The sequence below is a fragment of the Candida albicans genome, chromosome 5 (genome assembly GCF_000182965.3).
Source record: "Candida albicans SC5314 chromosome 5, complete sequence".
Taxonomy (NCBI): domain Eukaryota; kingdom Fungi; phylum Ascomycota; class Pichiomycetes; order Serinales; family Debaryomycetaceae; genus Candida; species Candida albicans.
This window is the reverse complement of record NC_032093.1, coordinates 347,818-371,103: the sequence shown is the minus strand read 5'-3', so window position 1 is coordinate 371,103 and position 23,286 is coordinate 347,818. Positions and strand designations below refer to the sequence as shown.

The 23,286-nt window shown below is 31.3% G+C and overlaps 7 protein-coding genes across 7 annotated transcripts, besides 1 other annotated feature; 4 read left to right on the top strand and 3 right to left on the bottom strand. All coding sequences in view use genetic code 12, as the record gives it.

The window, feature by feature from the left end:
* Positions 1–2,592: 2,592 nt before the first annotated feature.
* On the top strand, positions 2,593–8,439 carry MYO1 (myosin 1; the record flags this gene model as incomplete). The annotated part of the gene is made up of 1 exon (XM_706059.2): positions 2,593–8,439. The coding sequence occupies one exon, from the start codon at positions 2,593–2,595 to the stop codon at positions 8,437–8,439; it is 5,847 nt and encodes a 1,948-aa protein (XP_711151.2).
* A 148-nt stretch (positions 8,440–8,587) lies between these two features.
* MAS2 (mitochondrial-processing protease subunit alpha) lies at positions 8,588–10,156 on the bottom strand (the record flags this gene model as incomplete). The annotated part of the gene is made up of 1 exon (XM_706060.2): positions 8,588–10,156. The coding sequence occupies one exon, from the start codon at positions 10,154–10,156 to the stop codon at positions 8,588–8,590; it is 1,569 nt and encodes a 522-aa protein (XP_711152.2).
* Positions 10,157–10,371: 215 nt separating this feature from the next.
* Positions 10,372–10,841: a long terminal repeat ((eta-5a) Solo copy of the long terminal repeat (LTR) associated with the transposon Tca11; about 470 bp long, 13 copies per genome).
* An 833-nt stretch (positions 10,842–11,674) lies between these two features.
* Positions 11,675–12,460, top strand: VPS22 (ESCRT-II subunit protein; the record flags this gene model as incomplete). Its single annotated transcript, XM_706061.1, has 1 exon — positions 11,675–12,460. One exon carries the CDS (start codon positions 11,675–11,677, stop codon positions 12,458–12,460), a length of 786 nt encoding a protein of 261 aa, XP_711153.1.
* A 30-nt stretch (positions 12,461–12,490) lies between these two features.
* Positions 12,491–13,960, bottom strand: CAALFM_C501610WA (pseudouridine synthase; the record flags this gene model as incomplete). The annotated part of the gene is made up of 1 exon (XM_706062.1): positions 12,491–13,960. One exon carries the CDS (start codon positions 13,958–13,960, stop codon positions 12,491–12,493), a length of 1,470 nt encoding a protein of 489 aa, XP_711154.1.
* Positions 13,961–14,023: 63 nt separating this feature from the next.
* Positions 14,024–15,919, top strand: SPB4 (putative ATP-dependent RNA helicase; the record flags this gene model as incomplete). Its single annotated transcript, XM_706266.2, has 1 exon — positions 14,024–15,919. One exon carries the CDS (start codon positions 14,024–14,026, stop codon positions 15,917–15,919), a length of 1,896 nt encoding a protein of 631 aa, XP_711358.2.
* Positions 15,920–16,095: 176 nt separating this feature from the next.
* Positions 16,096–17,697, bottom strand: CAALFM_C501590WA (uncharacterized protein; the record flags this gene model as incomplete). The annotated part of the gene is made up of 1 exon (XM_706265.2): positions 16,096–17,697. One exon carries the CDS (start codon positions 17,695–17,697, stop codon positions 16,096–16,098), a length of 1,602 nt encoding a protein of 533 aa, XP_711357.2.
* Positions 17,698–20,065: 2,368 nt separating this feature from the next.
* Positions 20,066–23,218, top strand: CEF3 (translation elongation factor EF-3; the record flags this gene model as incomplete). Its single annotated transcript, XM_706264.2, has 1 exon — positions 20,066–23,218. One exon carries the CDS (start codon positions 20,066–20,068, stop codon positions 23,216–23,218), a length of 3,153 nt encoding a protein of 1,050 aa, XP_711356.2.
* Positions 23,219–23,286: the final 68 nt, after the last annotated feature.

Sequence of the window (23,286 nt, the reverse complement as noted above, 5' to 3'; positions counted from 1 at the left end):
CACCCTACAAGAGGCTCAAGGGTGTTGGGTAGCAGTCAATTGTAATGGCTGTGCCCAGGTTCACCACTGGCAACATGATTGGTCCCCAATGTCTAAGCCAGCTCTGAGGCCAATACAACTTCTGGCTAACCAACCAGTGTATGTGGCAGGTCAGCCTTCAATCTGGTCACAAGACTGGTAGAATTGTTACTGTCAGTGAAAAGGCTTATCCAAAATTGGGGTTAGAAAAGAGGAGCAAGGTCCCAGACCAGCTCAGCTGTTTTGCTGTGTGAAATCTAAACATACTAAGCTAGAGGCAACTGGAGAGACATGGGGAGACAGTATCAATGAGACCAGCAATGAATACGAGTACCTGTCATGGGAAAATTGCTTTACAGTATTTTTATACTATCTTTGTTGATTTAAGGTTTAAGGTTTAGGTTGGTGATGTCAAGTGTTTCAATCATTGGATTTGAAGCTTGACGAGAAGCCAATACACGAGCTTTCATCAGCATGTGATGTTAAAAGTGTATAATGAGTTGAAATTATAAGTAGTGAGTGAATTTTCTAATAATAATAATAATAATAATTTTTATAAATCAACAACAAAATGAGTTAATCAAACAATCAATCAAATGCAGAAAGACGCAACTCATTTGAGGAGGAGGATGCTTTGCATCGTCATTATCACGAATATTCGGTGTCTCTAGTGGCACACGAACGGAATAAACAAGAGATCTCTATGGTAGAGATCGAAAGGTTGAAGAAAGCCAATACTGAGTATAGGGATCTGATTGAAAAGCTCAAGGAAATCTTTGATCTCCATGATCAGAAAATTTATCTACAAGCAGAAGCTTTTTATCTGCTTATGAAAACTGTATTGGAACTAGTTGATGAAAAATATCAATTGAAAATAGAGAGAAATAAATTAAGGAAGGAGTTGGTAGATGCTCAAGCTAGATTTATTGAATTCAAAGATGAATAATACATGTTTGAACTTCAATTGAGAAAGATTAAAAGTCAAATAAAAGTATAAATATATGTTAGAATATTGTTAAATTTGTAATTATTTTTTATGTAAATTTTTCTCTGTATAATCATGTCTACAAAAAAATTCTAATGATTTGAAGAAAGAAATTGTTGAATTGTCGCTGATGGTTGAAAAATTGGAAAAAAGGTAGGTCGAATCGGAAAAGAAAAATCAGGAATTGCAAGAATTATTAAATAAATGGAACACTGTTGGTGAAAGGTTGGGCGAATCGATTTTCAAATGACCTAAACGATGGAGACATTATCTAATTTGGCAAATTTTCAATTAGAAGAAATTCAAAGCAGTATTCGAGCATATTCTTATGACATTGATTCTATTAAGCATATTAATAGAAATATTAATAATGACATAATAAGGTGTAACGATTTCAAAGAGATTGTTTGAAGTAAAGAACCAAGAAATCAAGAAAGAAGATGAATAAATAGTTCCTTTTCACCTCTTGCGATTTTAGTGTGAATCAGTGAATTTCAACAATATAATAGCTTTCCATAATAAATAACCTTGAACCAAGTTAACCTAACTCTAAGAGTTTCACTTCAACGATTACTATAAATTTCCATCTACGCCAATTATATCGCATTACAACCGAAGTACTCTCTAGAACTATATATCGCTGCCATTGCAGAAGCACTAGTAAAAAGTTTGTGATAAAATCGTGTTGATTCGTTATTGAATGTACAGACTCCCTGGAAAAGGACACATTAACTAAGTTAACAAATTGCTATAAAGTATGGTGAAGAAAATAGTAGAATGAATAAGACTATAGCAACATTAGTTAAATCTTCTTGATTGTTGGGGGTAACTATCTGCTTAAAATAATCAGGATGGAATGTTAGTATCGCTTTCATTGTTTGCAACGAAAGGTAAATCTGAAAAAGAAGTTGATTATTATAACAAGACCCTAATATTATCCTACCATTCACATTAATATAATGTAATATATGTTTAAACCTCTTGACAACAACAATAATTGTCTTCAATTTTCTTTTTTTTCTTTCTATTGTTTTCTTTATAATTGTGATAGGGTCGTTTAATTCTGTCAAGTGCGTGTCCTCCCCTTTATTAGTCCGGTCTAGACCTGTCCAGTCTTGACCCGTTCCTAACTAATTAACTCACGCGATCTGATACGACGATAACGACGTGTCCCCTTAAAAACAAAATAAACAGACTTTTTCCGAATCGGGACATTCCGGCATATAAACTTCATTGTTTACATTTTTTAAGATTTCACCACCAACCGAAAATAAAAACCACGACCAACTCACACGCCCAACCAAAACAAAATTTTAAAAATTTTTATGTAACTTCACAAAGACAACCCAACCCAAACTTATTATTACCAGGCATACCTGTTTCCATTTCGGTTCGTCAAAGTATTTTGAAAATAGAAGAAGAAGAGCTTTACTTTTTTCAGAAGATCTTAATAATACAATCTCCTATTAATTCTTATTCCTGCATTTTTATCTTTTGGTTACATTTATTTACAGATCTGATTGATTTTTTAGGTTTTTTTTTTAATTAATTAATTTATTTATTTGTTTGTCAATAGTTCCACATAAGTCATGGTTACCTCTTCAACAGCCAATGATAATAATAATGAAGATCCCATAATTTCTAAAAATTGGGTATGGGTACCTAATCAACAAGATTTATTCACTAAAGGTTATATCACTGACTATTTACCTGATGGTAAATGTAAAGTTAATGTTGTCAAAGGTCAAGAATCATCCCATGATTCAACAATAATCGTGGATCAAGATAAATTGGAAAACTGTAATCCTGTGAAATTCAATAAATGTGAAGATATGGCTGAACTAACTCATTTAAATGAACCATCTGTCGTTTACAACTTGTATCTTCGATATTTAGACGATTTGATCTATACTTATTCTGGGTTGTTTCTTGTTGCCATCAATCCCTATAAACTGTTACCCATTTATAATCAATCAATTTTAATGAAATATCACCAATATAATAACGTGACAACAAACAAAAATGACTACAAATCTAAAAACGCCTCCAACAGCAACAACAACAACAAAGGACAATCACCGCCACATATATTTGCTGTTGCCGAATCGACATTTAGAAATTTATTATCCAACAAGAAAGATCAATCAATTTTGGTAACTGGTGAAAGTGGTGCTGGTAAAACTGAAAATACCAAAAAAATTATCCAGTACTTGTCATCAATAACTAGTGGCAGTCATACCAATAAGGTTGATCATAATAATAGTATCGATACTAAAATTCTTCAGGCTAATCCAATTTTAGAAAGTTTTGGTAATGCTAAAACTATCAAGAATAATAATTCTTCCAGATTTGGAAAATTCATTCAAATTTATTTCTCAAATACTGGTGAAATATCAGGAGCTAACATCAATTATTATTTGTTGGAAAAGTCAAGAGTTATAAGTCAATCGAATCAAGAAAGAAATTATCATATTTTCTATCAATTTTTAAAAGGGTATGAAAACTTACCTAGTTTGGGTTTAAACAAAGACATGTCAACTTATAATTACCTCTCAGGAGGAAAATTAACTATAAATAATGTTGATGATTTCAAAGAATTTAATTTATTAGTGGAAGCATTCAAAATCATGGGATTCACCACCAATAAAATGAACTTTATTTACCAAGTGTTGGCGATAATTTTACATTTAGGTAACATCACTTTCACGTCATGGAAATCCGAACAAGCCAATTTCACGAATGATTCCCCTATTGATAGAATATGCGAGTTGTTAGCAGTTGATAAAGATTTATTTGTTCAAAATTTATTGCGACCTAAAGTCAAAGCTGGTAGAGAATTCATCACAAAGTCAAAGAAACCAAACGAAGTCAAATTTGCCATCGACGCCTTTGCTAAATATTTATATGAAAAGTTGTTTCAATTCATCATTACCAAAATCAATGAGAAATTGGATCAAAGCCATAATGGAGACGATAACACCGCCAACAATAACAACGATAACAATTTTTTCATTGGTGTTTTAGATATTGCTGGGTTTGAAATTTTCGATATTAACTCCTTTGAACAATTATGTATCAATTACACTAATGAAAAATTACAACAATTTTTCAATCATCATTCATTTATTTTAGAACAAAGTGAATATTTACGAGAAAATATCAATTGGGAGTTTATAGATTTTGGTCAAGATTTACAACCAACAATTGATTTGATTGAGACCAAGCAACCTATGGGTATCTTGAAATTGTTAGACGAAGAATGTTTGATGCCTAAATCATCTGATGCATCTTTTATGGAAAAATTATCGAAAAATTTCTCAAATACTCATAAAAAATTTTCTGAGAATAAATTCAAAAATGGGTTTATAATTCATCATTACGCTGGTAAAGTAGAATATAATGTGGAAAACTGGTTACAGAAAAATACTGATCCTATAAGTGAAAGTATTTTGAATTTATTGCCTGATTCCCAAAATGAATTGATTGCAGATATGTTTATAAACGATCCTCATATTAATAGACCACAGACAAATGGTGGTGGTAATTCCAAACTCAAAACTGCTTCACAAAAGCATAAAGATCAATTGAAAACGTTAATGGATCAGTTAGAATCAACTGAACCTCATTTTGTGCGTTGTATATTACCGAATCTAGAGAAGCGGGCCAACAAGTTTGATAAAAATTTGGTACTTGGTCAATTAAGATGTAATGGGGTTTTGGAAGGTATTAGAATCACTAGGGCAGGATACCCTAATAGAATGATGTTTGACGAATTTATTCAACGGTACTCGATCATTTGTGATAATGAACTTTCTTCTCCACAGAACAAAACTAATTGTGAAATAATTTTGAAATTTGTCAAATTAAACCCTGAAGATTTCAAAGTTGGGCTTACCAAGATTTTTTTCAAAAATGGTATATTAGGGAAATTGGAAATTATTCGTGATTTAGCATTGAAGAATATTTTCACTGATTTGCAAAAAGTTATAAGAGGTAATTTAACCAGATTAGTTTTGAAACAGAAAATCAAAGAAATTCAATCCGCACAAATCATTTCAAGAACCATGGTGACGTTAGATGAAATCAAATCTAATAGTCCTTGGATGAGATTGTTTTTCCATGTGAAACCATTACTTGAAGATTCTGCTAAAGTATTAGACTCTAAGAAATTACAAGAAAATTTGCAAACTTTAACTGTGAAATTGAAAGATTCAGAAAAACTTACAAAAGGTCTTGAAACGGATAATGAAAAGCTACGAGAACAAATGAATAATTTACAGGATGAAATGATTAATATTACTTCAATTGCAAAGGAAAAAGATGACAAATTATCTCAATTGAGATTAACAGAAAATAAATCAAAGCATAGAATTGAAACTTTGGAAATAAAGTTGAAAGATTTTGAAAAACAAAATCAAGATTTAATCAATGAACATGAAAAGTTAACTCGCCGTTCTTTAGAACTTCATGATAAGCATAACGCAAAAGTTGAAGAATTAAACTCTTTGAATAAACTACATGATTCAGCACAATCGGAATTGTCCAATTTAAAACAACAATTGAAAGAGATTACAAAATTAAAACAAGACCATAGTAAGGAATTGTTGAAATTTAAACAAATGCACGATAAACTGATTGAAGATTTAAATGAAAAAGTTCTGCGATTGGAAAATTTGAATAAAAAATTACAAGCAGATTTGAATTCAAGTAAAGATGTGATTCTGAGTGAACATGGGAAATTGCAAAATGAAATTATGAAATTAAAAGAATTATGCAGTGATTACGAAAGAAAGCAAAAGGATTCACAACGCACTATTGATTCATTACAAATTCAATTGAAAAAAGATGAAGATTACAAATCTAGATATGAATCGAAAATTGAAGAAGCTAGAGAGAAAGTTACTTTGTTGAAAGGCAAAGTTGAGAAGAAATCCCAAGAAATTGATCAATATAAATCAGAGATTAAAAAATTGAAAGCTGAACTCGCTAGCAGCAATACTAAGATCACTCAATTGGACCAATCTACAAAAGAATTATCAAGTTTGAAATCCAATGAATCAAAGTATGTTGCAGAAATTGAATCGGCTAAACAACAATTATCGAAAAAAATTGAGGAATATAGTTCAATTGAAGCTGACTATAATAGATTACAAACGGAATTGAAACAAATGAAGCAAACAAATACAGAGTATAGCACCAGAATAACTGAATTGAGCACCAAGTTGAACCAAGTCACTGAAGAAGCCAAATCTAAAGAGATTGAAAAGGAAAATCAACCACCGAACCCTCAATTTATGGAAGAGTTTACCCATATGAAATTGAAAGTGAATGAACAGACTGCATCATTGAGGAAAGAAAAGTTTGAAAACAAGAAATTACTGGAGGAATTACAAATGTTGAAAGAACGAATCATGAATGGGTCTTTAACTAGTATGGACTTAACACCAAAGAGAAGATCTTTGGCCATTGGTGATAAATCAATGATAACTAACACGGTGGATTCTTTTAATAAAGAGATTGAAAATTTGAAATTTCAATTACAGCAAGAACAAGGCAATTTCCAACGTGCAGAGAATTATGCCATTGAATTACAAAAGAAATTAAATAAATTATTGACCACACGAGGATTAAATACCAATACTGATTATGAGAAAAAATATAATGATTCGCAAAAGAGAATTACACAATTAGAAACTAAAATTGGGAGATTACTTGCCAATTCTGGTGGAGATTATGAAGATCACCATTTAGATGATAACGACGATGATTGGGAATCACGTTCTTCTAATGGTGGTAGCGGTGGTGGAAGTACCTCTTCTTCAGCTAGAAACTCGTTAGTGAAAAGTGAAAGTATAACTGCATTCCATAATATGCGTGGAGTATCTCAAGATTATATTCAAATATATCAAGACATAACAAAGACTTTAAAATCCACTAGAGAAGAGTTGAATGGATCAAAAACAGAAATTTTAAGATTGAAAGCATTATTGCGTGAATCAGAAGATGAATTGTATCAAGTCAAACAAGAGAATTATAAAACCAGTGTTCATGATTATGAACAGGATTTGGCGCAATTGAAAGTTAAGCACGAAACTTTATTGTCAAGAAATAAGGATATCAATGAAAGTTTAGAGATATACAAGAAACGGTCGGATGAGTACTATAAGAAATTAGAATTAGCTGAATCGGCCATTGCAATTTCCAAACGACATGAAGAACAAGCAACTAAAGAAATGAAAGAATCTAGAAGCCAATTGTTATTAGTTAGAGAAGAATTAAGAACAACACAGATTTTGATTAAAGATTTTAGAATCAAAGTTGGAAATTTAGAGGCAACAATTGAAGAAAAAAACCATCAATTAGATGCAAATAAAGAGGAAATCAAACAAATACAAGACAAATTAAACTATCATTTGAAAAATTTTGAGAATAAGGAACTTAATGAGAAACTCAAAGAAGAAATCAAGAATTTGAATAGGGATTTAGATTTCAAAACTGATATTGAGACTAAATTAATTAAAGAGAATAAAAAGTTACAATTGGATTATGAAGATGTTTTATTAGTTAAGAACAATTTACAAAATGAAGTTGAAGAATTGATTCTTCAAGAGGAAAAATTACAGAATAAGATTGATGAATTAACTAATAATAATCGACAATTGGAAAATGAGAAATTGATAAATGAAAGGAAGATAGTCAATTGTACGAAACAAATTTCTGGGTTGAAAGAATTGGTTGATGAGATTTCCATTGAAAGAGATAAATTATTGAAGGATAAGGAAACTTTACAAAATGATTTACAAATCATGACCAATAAATTTGATTCAACAACTACTGAATTAAAACAAGCACATGGAGAATTAAATTTCTTGAAAAAACATTTAGAAAATCAACGAGAAGATTCTGAAGCCATTAAAACTGAATTAAATCAACTGAAAATGTCTACAAGTTTTGATATTCGAGATCAACAAAAATTAAGAAATGAATTATTAGTGACAAAGGAAGAAAATTTCAGTCTCGTAAAGACTAATAAAGAATTAAATCTTAAAGTTTCTGATTTAGAAGAAAAATTATACAGTAATGAACAATTAAAATATTGGGAATCTAAAGTTGATACATTATCCAAGGCATTAGATGGAGCATTGAATGAAAAACATGAAGCTGATAAAACGATTAAAAATTTACAACGATCAATTAAACAATTGGAAATTAGAGTGGAAAATGAATCACAATTGAGTAAACGTTATAATGATGAGAATTTTGATTATCAAAATAAAATTAATCATTATAAAAGTACTATTGATATAATTCATAATGAAAATATTGAAAAAGATTTACAATTAAAATCAATACAACGAGAAAACATCGAAATGAAAGAATCAATGTTAATGTTACAAAAAGAAGTATTGGAATTACGTGAACGATTACAAGTTTAAAGCAAATAGACCTTAAAAATATACATATATACATATTATACATCGATATCATGTAATAAAAATAATATAATTTATCTATCTATGTGTATCTATTATAATTTTTTGGTGTAAATACATGTATATATACAAGAATGGTATTCCACTTCATCTAAAACCAACGACTCTTTTTCTTCTTTTCATTTTGATTACTACTGAAATCTCTTGGTTCCGTGATTTCTGGACCTTTGTAATTACCTAATCCATATCTTCGAAGAATAAATTCCACATCACCAAAAGTTTCTCTTTCTCCTTGCATAACAATTGATGGAAGACCCAAACTAGTACCACCATTAGAAGTTATAACCTTACCTGTCAATACTTTTTCTGCAACATTTTGTAAATCTTTTATAGTTAAACGATTAATTTTATCAACCATTTCATCAATAGTAGTGATTTTCCCTTGACATTGTATTTGACGACCCAAATCTTCTAATCTTGCCAATTTACTTTCAACATTCATTAATAATGAACTAATTAATTGATTTTTAGCACGTTGAACCTCTTTTGCATTCATTCCGCCTTGTGATTCTTCTGTGACTAACAATTGACTCAATTCATGAGCAATGATTTGTGATGAAACATGAGCAGCTTCAGGGACTAAAGATAATGTTATACCGAAAATACCACTATCAATATAAGAATGATTGAAACTCATACAATTTTCAACAAATGGATATTTGTTCAATACTTTAGTATATAATCGAGAAAACATCCCCTTTCCAGGACCTCCAGCGGAAAATGAAGAGCCACCACCTAATAATTTTTGTAAAGTGGCTAAAGCATATAAATCGTCATTTAAAAGTCCCGTGGTTTCGAATCCAATTTGAATATGATATAATTCAGGTAAATTGGCATATAATGGTGGAGTATAAGGTAATGAAATTTCACCACCAGTATAATTCTTAATTCCTGGATTTGGTTTTGTTGTGGTTGTATTTGCCCAATCACCAAAATTTTCCATAATTAGTTTCAATGCATATTCATGAGGAACACCAACCATGGCAATGACAGTGTTTTGTGGTTGGAAAAACTTATTATTATAATCAATAACGTCTGATTTAGATACCAAGGGGATTCTTTCCTGAGGGATGAATAATGGTAGTCCTAAAGTGTTTTCCTTATACGCCACAGTATGTAATTCTTCAGGTAAATATAAATCAGATTTGTATGCCAATTCTGCTACTTCATATTCAGCGGTTTGTAATGCTTCTTGGAATTCTTGATCACTGAAAATAGGATATCTGATGGTTTGTCCAATCATACCAACCATTCTATCAATATCTTTATTAAAAACAGATGCTTGATAAATCATTGATTCTCTTTGAGCCGAACTCATATAATTACCACCCAATTTCGATAAATTTTCCAACATTTGTTGCCCCGTAAAATCTTCTGTTGATTTCCAGGATAATCTATCGCGCAAATAAGATAATCCTGGTGCCTTAGGATCTTCGTATCTTGAACCAGCATCAATATACGCTCCAACAGCACTGAAATGTCCCGGTGTAGAATCAGTAATTAATCTCAATCCATTGGCAAATGTGGTTAATTCAATATGCGGTTGCAGTGATGCCGGTGTCGTGGTACTGGTTATGGAATGATTATATCTTGCAAATGATAGTAAAGATTTTGAAACACCTTTATTTAGTTTCCTAGTTATTGTTCTTCTACTTAGCATTGATGGTGGATGTCTTGAAACTTGTAAAAAAAAAAAAGGTTAAACTTGATTAATGGAGTTGAAAACAAAAAAAAAAAAATCTTTCTAACAATTCTATCTGTGCGTGTATTCTAGATCAATTGTGGAAAGTACACTACTAACAACATTAAACTCAACTACATGAATCAACAACCACTGCCAATCTGAAACCAATTATAGTGTAAATTGATAGTATATGTCACACACTCAGCCAACAGTACCGCGAATACAGGTTGATCATGTCAAGTGCGACATCTAGACAATTACTCAACCTCTTACAAATGATGCACAACGACTGCAAGTAATTATCTACGACATTTTAGGGTAACAGAAACTTAGAGTAAGTGTAATAAGAATTGGTGGACACATATCCATTCTATTTTGCACATAAACTACTTTATTTAAGAGAAATATTTAGAAGAAGAAAAAGAATTATTTTATATTATATAGGTTTAATCAGAGAAATGAAAGTACTATATACTTGAGAGCATTTAAGGTGAATATTATCACTGGTAAAAGGAGTTAAATGTGTAATCATTTATGAATAATGATTCAACTTGAGTCAGAGGAATTGAATACTAATGGAAATCTCATAAAAATTACTATATTATAAATTATCTTAAATTAACTGCTGAACGTACGCACTGAGGTTTGCTGTGTCGTGACACAGGCCATCATTGTAACAAAACCAATACTATAATATTGTAACTAACACGATCTAACTGGGGTTATTTTTTTGTTTTTTTGGGTCCACTTACTCAGTATGAATCATTTTCATGATAATTTTGCAATCAATTCTCAAGTAAAAACTTTTGATAACCTACAAAATATTATTATATACCACAAGTTGATGGATAAATTTTAATATTTTGATTAGTAAATAGGATATACAATAACCGATGGTCAAATAGACAATAAAAGTAGGCTTTGATTCGAGCTCTTTTTTTTTTTTAACTCAGTAGATTGTTCAAACGACCTGATAATTGCTGTCCAAATTTGACCGCTTGAAAGAACTGTCTTCATCACTTCCAAATGTTTTTGTTTGGTTGACAACCATAAATGAGTGATTTTGGGCCACTTCCAAGTTTGTAAATATTCATTTAACCATATTGGTGTTTTGAATTAAGTTTAAGGCTTTGTCATGTGACACTAGAGTTACTCATGTAGGCTCTGTATGGTCAATGAATAGCTATATATTGCAACAGGAGTATCAAGATTTACATATGTTCTTGCCATTAGTATGGAGACTTGAATTGTAATTGATATTTGTTAGGTGGTAGATTTACAGCTCAGTATTCTGAGTACGTTTTTGTTTAGATCGTTGGCTCGGGACAAAAATCAATACTTTGTGTGTGTGGGTGGGTGGGTGGATGGTTGAATATTTCTTTTTTTTCTTGGTGCGGAATTTGAGCCATACTATTTTTTTAGCCTTCCTTTCTGATTTTGATTAAAAGAGAAATCAAATCTTTATCTATCTTCCTATCACTTAACTATACTATTATGAATCATTCCAACACCACTAATACCGATAGAGATGCCTATTTACAATTAGGTAAATCATTGAATGAACAACATTCAAACCAATTATCAACCCAATTACAAGTATTTCAATCGGCATTAATAAATTTTGCTAATGATCATGGTGATGAAATATCCCTGAATTTAGAATTCAAAAATAAATTCACTCAAATTGTTCAACTGATAGGTATTGACCCTTTAGATTTATTATTATACACATCACAAAATGATAGAAACGGTGGTACTAGTAATAGTAATAGTAGTAGTAATAGTAGTAGTAATTACAAAAGAAGCAATGTTGTTGCGACAAATTTCGGGGTTGCTTTAGCGGTGAAAATAATTGAAATATGTCAACAAACTCGTGATTTGAATGGTGGGTTGATATCACTAAAAGAATTAATTTCCACATTACAGAATTCATGTGAAACAGAAGGAATATCATTGGTAGTACTGGAAAAAGACATTGAAAGTTCATTAAATAATCTAAACACTTTAGGGAAAGGTTATGAAATATTGATTATAAATGGGAAGAAATGGTTAAAATTTTCATCTACAGAAAACTTATCTAATGATCAATTAAAAATTTATGAACTTTGTGAATTTATGGGAGGTTATGTCACTTATAGATTATTAAGAGATAATTATGGTTGGGATAAAGTGCGATGTAAAACTGTCATTGATGAAATGATTATGAATGGGTTTTTATGGGTGGATTCACAAGACAATGGCGAATGGCAATATTGGGAACCATCTTGGATATCCAACTAAATAATAAATATATACAGGCATACTTACTTCTTATTCTTTATTGAGTTTTTCTTGTCCTCTTCGATATCCCTTTTTTTCCATCCATCTTAGATTCAAAACTTCATAACTTTCAGTACGTTCACGTTCCAGTATTGGCATATATTTATTATAAGATCGACCAACTCCATCACCATTATTCATAGTTTTCAAAATTTTGGTTGTAGTAGTGGTTGGATCTTGATTTTTGAATAAAGTATCTTCCATAATTTGCAGCATTTGGGTTTTCAATTGTAAATCATATTGCATTCGAGTGAAACCTTGTATTACTCGATGTAATCTATATTCATCATCAGTGGATTTCCATTCCATTGATGGGAATTCACAATCATACAACACCAATGGTATATCATGAGCCATTTCATATTGTGGTTTAGTAGGGAATTTATTCGTATCCATCAAATCAGTAATTATCAGGGGAGATTCTAAACTTTGACCAATAGTAAACAATATTGCTACCATACAACGAACTTGATGCCATAAAAATGCTGAACCTTTTAAATCAAAACAATAATAATCTTGATGTAAATGTATAATTTGCGATTGATAAATTTCTCTCACAAAATTTGTAATTTGTTTAGATCCATCTAATTTACAAAAGTTTCTAAAATCATGAATTCCTTGATAAAGTTTAGCTCCTTGATTCATTAATTCGATATCTAAATCTTGTTTACGGAAAATATATCGATAATGACGAGATAAACAACTGAATCTAGCGTCAAAATCTGGTGGTGGTCTCAAACATATTGAATGGACTTTAATATCACTTGGTAAATTTGCATTTAATACCGATATATAATCAATTTCTAGATCATCAAATTCAGGGTTGGATTGATTTTCTAAAGTTATATTTGATCGAACATTAATGGAAATTACTTGATTCATGGCACTAACACCTTTATCAGTTCTTCCACATCGAGAAAATTTCACTTCTTCTATTGGTTCTTTGATTAATTTGACTTTTGCTAATGCTTTCAAAAATACTTCTTCTACTGTAGGTAATGGAGTTGGTTCTAATTGTAATGCCAATCCATTATAATTCCACCCTAAATAAGCAAATTTAAAGGCAACAAATCTCATGTTTTGTTTACTCCAATCAAACTCTTTCTTTTTCTGTTTCTTAACTGGTTTGATTGACCTTTGGGATGAGGTTTCCCCATTGAAAGTAGTAGAGGAGTTACTTTCAAGTTGATTGATTTTGGAAATCAAATCTTCTTTTGACCAATTTGTATAGTCAGTACTCATTTTCGTTGTGGTGACAAGTCTATTTGATGTATTTGCAACTTTACTGAATGACCTCTTGAGCATTAATTGTCCTAAGAAGGAAACACCTTTTATCATATACAAGTTATCCCAGTAGCAGATACTAATCCAGTATTTGCAAAGTATTCTCGTACTCTGGGAGGATATCCACAAAGTAAACATACAAAAAAGTTTTTTTTTTTTTTTTGGCAAACCTCCCATCCCATCTCAAACTCATCTCTCTAATACAACCAACCAACCAACCAACCAACCTACCTACCAATTATGAAATCAAATACTGAATCTCTTGCATGGGAGAATTTACGTTATGACTTGCATTCATGGATCAAAGAAGCAATATCATCAATGGGGTATCCCACTATGACTCCAGTTCAAGCATCGACTATCCCATTATTGAGTGGTAATAAAGATGTTGTAGTTGAAGCAGTCACTGGATCAGGGAAGACATTATCATTTGTAATCCCTGTTTTACAAAAAATTTCTGATAGATTATATAAACCCGATAGTGATGGAGATTTACCAGAACCAGTTAAACGAGGACATATGTTATCGATTGTATTATCACCAACGAGAGAATTAGCTAATCAAATTCAAAGTGTTTTCAATCAAGTATTACAATATTTACCTGAAGATAAGGGTACCCGTATTAACACACAATTATTGGTTGGATCTATAGGTAATGTTCGAGAAGATTTAAATCAATTTTTAACGAATCAACCACAAATATTAATTGGAACTCCAGGGAGAATCTTGGAATTTTTAGGTAGTTCACAATCAATTAAAACATCATCTTTGGAAATAGTTATCCTTGATGAAGCTGATAAATTATTAGATTTCCTGTTTGAAAAAGATGTGATCAATATATTGAAAAAATTACCTAAACAACGTCGAACAGGATTATTTTCAGCAACGATATCTTCTGCAGGTAATACTATTTTCCGTACAGGGATGAATAATCCAGTTAAAGTTCAAGTGAAATCGAAAAATTATTTTGGTGAACAAAGTAATTCTCCCAAGAGTTTACAATTATCATATATGATGATTAATCCAGAATTGAAAATAACCACATTATTAACGATATTATCAAAATATCAATATAAAAAGGCCATTGTTTATTTCCCTACTTGTACATCAGTGAAACATTTTTATCAAATATTCAATAAAGTTTATCAACAAGAGTCTAGTGATGAACCTCTTAAATTTTTTTCATTACATGGTCAACTTAATACTAAATCAAGATTGAAGACATTAGATAATTTCACTCAAGGGGATATTAATCTTTATAAGCATATTCTTATGACTACTGATGTTGCAGCAAGAGGAATTGATATACCTGATGTTGATTTAGTGATACAAATAGATCCACCTACTGACCCCAATGTTTTTTTACATCGTTGTGGTAGAACTGGAAGAGCAAATAAAGTTGGTCGAGCCATTGTTATGTTAAATGATAATTGTCAAGAAGAAGATTATATTGGATTTATGGAAGTAAAAGGAATTTTTTTAACAAAACAAGATATACCAACATCATCAGCAACAAAAAATTTACATGAAAATTTCCAAATTAAACTTCGACAATATATGCTTGAAGATAGAGCACGACATGAATTAGCGGTGAAATCATATGTGGGATTTATTCGATATTATTCTAAACACATAGCCAGTTCGATTTTCCGATTAGCTACATTAGATTATTTGGGGATTGCCAAGATGTATGGATTATTAAGATTACCGAAAATGCCTGAAACGAAATATATTGATAATTCGATAATGCCCACTGATGGTTGGTTAGGTGAAATTATCGATATGGATAAATATAGTTATGCTGATAAATTACAAGAGAAAACTCGATTAGAAAATTTAGAGAATGATAAATTGAAAAAAATTCAGGATGCAAAAAGAAGAAAAGAATTAAAAATTAAAAATGAAGCTTGGTCAAGTAAATCAGAAAGAAAAGAAAATAAATTAGATCGTAAAGAAAAATTGAAAAGAAAACGTGAAGCCATTGAAAAACAAATTATGGAAGAAGAAAGATTAAATGATGGAGGCAACAAAGATGAGGAGGATGAAGTTGTTGAAGATTGGAAAGATATGGTAAGAAAGAATAAAAAAAAGCAAAAGAAAAATAATTCTATACAAGGTTCATTTGATGATTTATAACCATAACCATAACCACCACCACCACCACCACCACCACTACTACTACTACTACTAAAAACATTAATTTATTATTACTGGTATATACATACACATACACACAAATCAAAAAAACTTTGATGGCGGGGGCAGGAGGGAGGGAGGGGGGGGGACTACTTGACCCTTTTTTTTTTTCTATTTTAGATTTTGAATTTTTCACTTTTAGAATGAATACCATCAAATACAAATAAATTATCTAAAGGAATATATTGAGCCGTTGTAGATTTTAAAACTTCTTGACTAACAATCCCACCCATTAAACTATTTAAATTATGATAATTTGTAGTATTATGAGTTAATATTTCTTTAAAAATTTTTTCACCATTTTCATTTAATTTAAATTTGGGGGAAATTTCATCATGATAAATTTTCAAAAATTTATTAAAATCATTGATTGTAGGTTTATAATGATATTTATCAATAAATAAATTAAATGTTAAAAGTCCAAAATAAATCCCCAATTTATGTTTTTCTTCATCATCCAAAATTGTAATACTACCACCACCACCACTACCACTACTAATAGCAGTTGTTGGGTTATAATTATATTGATTGACTAATTTATCATTTATTAAATCTTTAGATCCCACGGTAGCAAATAATAATCTAGCATTTTTACAAAATGAAGCAATTGATTCTTGATTAACTTCATCTCTTGATCTTCCTAGTGAATCTAAAATTTGATAAACTTGTTCGGTAAATAGTTTTTGATCTTTTAAAGCTCGATCTCGATAAATTTGTTGTAAACGAACATAATTTTCTGTATCTGATGCCATATCAGGTAATGTACCTGGTAATGGTAATAATTGATCATTTAAATTTAAAAAATTTTTCAAAGCAGCAATAAAAATCCAAAAAATTGATGTTGTTGAATCATCCAATTTTTTAGTTTCTGATATTGAAATTAATTGAATTATAGATTCGGGGATTTCAGTTTTTTGATGAGGACGAAGATGAGCATTATCAGCATCAATGAAATTAGTTTCTAATTCGAAATTTCTTGATAATGATTTAACATATAATCGGAATTTCTTTTTATCGGCATAAGTTATAGGTACTTGACCATCATGTTGTGATCTCCAATGATCTAATGCCTTTATGAATATGACAATATAGGGGACATGAGCATGTTCAACATCATTTAATTTATCTAAATCAAATGAATCAGCAAATTCTTGAAGTTCAGGCCATGGATGATCAATTCTTAAATCATATAATTTTGAAGGATCATGAGTTTCAATCACCGTGGTTTCATTAGCAATGATATTTAGTGATCCATAAAATCCAATAGTATTAACAATAAATAATGGGATTTGTTTTGACCAAAGAAGATTTATTAATGGTTCTAAATTAGGAGTATAATCACTCACTATAACAACATTAAATTGATCCCAAAATAAATTCGATTCTTGAGCTAAAATTGTTGATAATGATTCAACAATAGCATGTCCATTAACATCATTATTTAATTCATTTAAATTTTTTTGAATAGCTACGGCTAAATCTTCATTTAAATCTTGATTTTTCAAAAAAAAATTCGATGATAAATCTTGTTTAGTAACTTTTTTTTCATCAATTATAGTAAATTGACCTATCCCTGGTAATATTAAATTTTTTAAAATTTCTGAACCAGTAGATGTAGCATTAATTAAACAAATATGAGAATTTTCTAAATTGGATTGTCCTGTAGAGGCCCATAATCTCAATTGTCTATCATATTTTGCTGATTTATCAATTGACATGGTTATATGTGGAAAAAGTACTATTAAACAAATGAAAATAAGGAAGATAAACAAACTGTCAAGAATTGAAATATAAAGTAATTGTATAGGATGATGGTAATAGTTATAAAGGTTGGTTGGTTGGTCTCTATTTGTTGTTTGTAATAATTTCTAATTTTCTCTCTATTTTTTTTTTTTAGTTTTAAAATTACGAATTAATTATATTGATGTAAAATGTTGTTGTTATGATTAGTTATTATTGATAGTTGTAATTGCCTAAAATTAAAGGATGAATCAGGTTATATATATATATATAAATGTTATTAAAGAAAGAAAGAAAGAAAGAAAGAAGGAGAGACAAAAACAAAAATGGAAGGGAATGAAAACACAATAAGAAGAAATAGAAAGAGAGGGAAAAACACACGTAAAAAATTGATGAAATATTCTTGACAAACTAAACAAGAACAAGAACAACAACAATGACAAGAAGTTAGTAATAATACTAATAATATACTTCTAACTTTTAACTTCTAATTTTGGTAATTTATGACAGTCAATTCAATTGCATACACCTACACATAATGGAAAGAAGTTTAAATTTACAATTGCGTTACTATATAAAACTGTGGTGGTATTAATAGGACAAGTTTATTAATTGACCGCAACTGAAAGAATTCAAAAACACGCTCAATTGTAGAGACGATTGTTATGGTTATTCAATCAAATTATAATTTTATTGGAGGGGGTTGGGGGTTGGAGGGGTGGGTGTTTCTCTAAGTAATGTACGGTTAAGAACGTTATGCTAAAAATAAATTGGGAGTGAACGTTGTTATTGATTGGTGGTCACAAGCTTTATTACTAACATATACATACATACATTCATACATATAAGACGTGGTCTTGTCTTTGTTGCATGTATGTATGTGTGTGGGTTTTTCTTCTTCTTCTTTGTTATTATTATTATTGTTGTTATTATTTCTTACTAATAATAATTTTCTTCTCTGACAATTCTTCGTCTAATTTTCAAATTTCAATTTCATTTCTTTAATTATAACTTGCCTGTACATTAACCAAAGTACCGTTTAATCAAGAAATTATTAACGAATCAAAAGGCAATTTCAATCATTTCTGGAATCAAATTCTGCTTTCATTTTATTTCTAGTCTTCACAACTATTGTCTAACTCTTTCTTTCAAAAATTCACCACTATAATGGTTATCTACATATTAGAGACAACATTTAAAGGGCCCAAGTGGAAGAAATGAACAAGAACAAACATAATCGAATTAGATTTTCAATTTGAGTTTCCATGTTAGGGACAATGTATACAGAAATTGACGGAAAGAGACCAGATTCTAGAACAAAAGCACTTCAACCAATCTTGAGGTAGACCAGCAATAGCCATTTCAACGGATTTGAGATTGCAGTAGGAGATATGAGTAAGGAAGGGGTAGAATTGTGTGTATTATTTTTTATTACCAATAATTGAATTAAGGTCAAGACAAAAACAATAGAATACCGTGTTACATAATAAAAACGTGACATTATGTAATCAATATCCCAGCACGTGACTAACGTTTTTTTTTTTTTTTTTTTTTCAAAGAAAAAGAAATAAATTATGCGCACGCGCGCACTAACAAATTAGAAAAAATTTTTTTTCTTTTCTCATCGGATTTTGATTCAATGCATTTATTAATTAATCATATTTTAACAACGTGTTTAATTTGATTGGTGATTTCTTGAGAAGACACATCAACCAACGACAGAAGAAAGAAGTCAAAAAAAAAAGAAAAGTAGCTCATGCACTAAACTTGATAAGTAATCACCCAACCCAAGTGAATATGTAATCTTTTTTCTTCACTCTCTTCTAATCTCTATTTCTCTATCTATAACATGTAGGTTGTTGTTGTTGTTGATAATGTTGTTGTATATCAAATCATATCTTTGAAACACTTACAATCTAGCAGGGTAATTGTTAATCTCTGGTAATGTGTTAAGATAGGCAACTAATATACAGGAACATATAAATTCTTAGTGTATATTGTGTGTGTTATTATATTAATAGCAGTTTCTTTTTTTTTATGTTCTATTCTGTTTAATTAAGATATAGAAAGAGTGGCCAGAGAGAGAGAGAGAGAAAGGCAAAGGAAGCAAAAAAAAAAAAAAAAAATTTTTTCAGTTGTGATTCTCTTGTTCTCATCACTTTAATCTTTTTTTTTTTTGTCTTTGGTGAGCACTAACTAATTCAACCAACTGTTTAAGTAAAACAAAAAAAATTTTTTTTTTCCTCTTCCTTTCATATAGAAAAATTTTTTTTCCTTTCTTATAATTTCTTTCTTTCTTCTTCTTTCTTCTTCTTTTTCTTCTTTTTATCAACAACATTTTGGAAAATGTCTGCTGCTAGTGAATCCAAATATTCTACTGAAGTGCTTTCCGAATTATTGAGCAAATTACAAGTTGCTGATAATAAGGATGAAGCTGCTTCCAACATTTCCACTTTTTTAAACTCATCTATTGTTGAACACGATGTTCCAGTTGAATTTTTCGAAGATTTGAAAAAACAAATTCAATCTAAAGATGCTAAAGTTTCTCTTGCTGCTTTGGATGCTTACAAACACATTGCTTCAACCAACGGTTTATCCCCATCCGTTGAACCATATGTTGTTGACTTGGTTAGTGAAGTTGCCGTTAAAGCTGGTGACAAAAACAAGGATGTTCAAACTGCTGCTTCTGATGCTTTATTGGCCATTGCTTCTGCCATCACCCCAACTGCTGTCAAAGCCATCTTACCAAAATTGATTGACAACTTGACCAACACCAACAAATGGACTGAAAAAGTTGCCATCTTGAGAGCTGTTTCTCAATTGGTTGACACTGCTAAAGCTCAAATTGCTTTGAGAATGCCTGAATTGATTCCAGTCTTGTCTGAATCTATGTGGGATACCAAAAAAGAAGTCAAAGAAGCCGCCACTGCTACCATGACCAAATCCACTGAAACCATTGACAATAAAGATATTGAAAAATTCATTCCTCAATTGATTTCTTGTATTGCCAAACCAACTGAAGTGCCAGAAACCGTCCACTTGTTGGGTGCTACCACTTTTGTTTCTGAAGTTACCATGGCCACTTTGTCGATTATGGCTCCATTGTTGTCTAGAGGTTTAGCTGAAAGAGACACTGCTATCAAACGTAAAGCTGCTGTTATTGTTGATAACATGTGTAAATTGGTCGAAGATCCACAAATTGTTGCTCCATTTATGGACAAATTGTTGCCAGGTTTGAAAAACAACTTTGCCAACATGGCTGATCCAGAAGCTAGAGAAGTTACTCAAAGAGCTTTGAACACTTTAAGAAGAGTTGGTGCCGTTGGTGAAAACGATAGCATCCCAGAAGTTTCTACTGCTGGTGATATCGATGTCACTTTGAATGAATTCAACAAATTGGTTGCTGACAAAAAAATCGCCAAAAGATTTGACGTTGCTTTGAACTATATTGCTGCTATTGCTGGTGATTTGGTTGATGAAAGAGAAATTCAACCAGAAGCTTGGTTACAAAATGTTTTACCATTTGCCACCATTTTCTTGCACGAAAAGGAAGCTAAAGAAATCATCGAAGAATTCAGAAAGAGAGCCATTGACAACATTCCACAACCACCATCATTTGAAGATGAAGAAGATGAAGGTGAAGATTTATGTAATTGTGAATTCTCTTTGGCTTATGGTGCCAAGATCTTGTTGAACAAGACCCAATTCAGATTAAAGAGAAACAGAAGATATGGTTTGTGTGGTCCAAATGGTGCTGGTAAATCTACTTTGATGAGAGCTATTGCTAACGGTCAAGTTGAAGGTTTCCCAACCCAAGACGAATGTAAAACCGTTTACGTTGAACACGATATCGATGGTACTCACGCCGACACAACCGTTGTTGAATTCGTCATTGAAGATGGTGAAGTTGGTTTGACCAAAGACGTTGTTGTTGACAAATTGAGAGAATTCAATTTTTCCGATGAAATGATCAACATGCCAATTCAATCCTTATCTGGTGGTTGGAAAATGAAATTGGCTTTGGCTAGAGCTGTGTTGAAGAATGCCGATATCTTGTTGTTGGATGAACCAACTAATCATTTGGATACCGTCAATGTTGCTTGGTTAGTCAACTACTTGAACACTTGTGGTATTACTTCCATTATTGTTTCCCACGATTCCGGTTTCTTGGACAATGTTACTCAATACATTATCCATTACGAAGGTTTCAAATTGAGAAAATACAAGGGTAACTTGTCTGAATTCGTCAAGAAATGTCCATCTGCTCAATCTTATTACGAATTAGGTGCTTCTGATTTGGAATTTAGATTCCCAGAACCAGGTTTCTTGGAAGGGGTTAAAACTAAACAAAAAGCTATTGTTAAAGTTTCTAACATGTCATTCCAATACCCAGGTACTTCTAAACCACAAATTCAAGACATTAACTTCCAATGTTCTTTATCATCTAGAATTGCTGTCATTGGTCCAAATGGTGCTGGTAAATCCACCTTAATTAACGTTTTGACTGGTGAATTATTACCAACCACTGGTGAAGTTTACGTCCACGAAAATTGTCGTATTGCTTACATTAAACAACATGCTTTTGCTCATATTGATAACCATTTGGACAAAACTCCATCTGAATATATTCAATGGAGATTCCAAACTGGTGAAGATAGAGAAACCATGGATAGAGCTTCTAGACAAATCAATGAAGAAGATGAACAAAACATGAACAAGATTTTCAAAATTGAAGGTACACCAAGAAGAATTGCTGGTATTCACGCCAGAAGAAAGTTCAAGAACTCTTATGAATATGAAATTTCTTGGATGTTGGGTGAAAACATTGGTATGAAGAATGAAAGATGGGTACCAATGATGTCTGTTGACAACACTTGGTTGCCAAGAGGTGAATTGATGGAAACTCACGCCAAGTTGGTTGCTGAAGTTGATATGAAAGAAGCTTTGGCTTCTGGTCAATTCAGACCATTAACCAGAAAAGAAATTGAAGAACATTGTGCTATGTTGGGTTTGGATGCCGAATTGGTTTCTCACTCTAGAATTAGAGGTTTATCTGGTGGTCAAAAAGTTAAATTGGTCTTGGCTGCTTGTACTTGGCAAAGACCTCATTTGATTGTTTTGGATGAACCAACCAATTATTTGGATAGAGATTCTTTGGGTGCTTTGTCTAAAGCTTTGAAAGCTTTCGAAGGTGGTATTGTTATCATTACTCACTCTGCTGAATTCACCAAAGATTTGACTGAAGAAGTCTGGGCTGTTTTGGACGGTAGAATGACTCCATCTGGTCACAATTGGGTCCAAGGTCAAGGTTCTGGTCCAAGAATTGAAAAGAAGGATGATGAAGAAGAAGATAAATTCGATGCTATGGGTAACAAGATTGCCGCTGCTAAGAAGAAGAAGAAGTTATCTTCTGCTGAATTAAGAAAGAAAAAGAAGGAAAGAATGAAGAAGAAGAAGGAATTGGGTGATGCTTATGTCTCATCTGATGAAGAATTCTAAGTTTGATCACTAAAGAGTTTTTTCATTCCCTCCCCCCACACCAATTAGAAGAGAGAGATAGAGAGGTA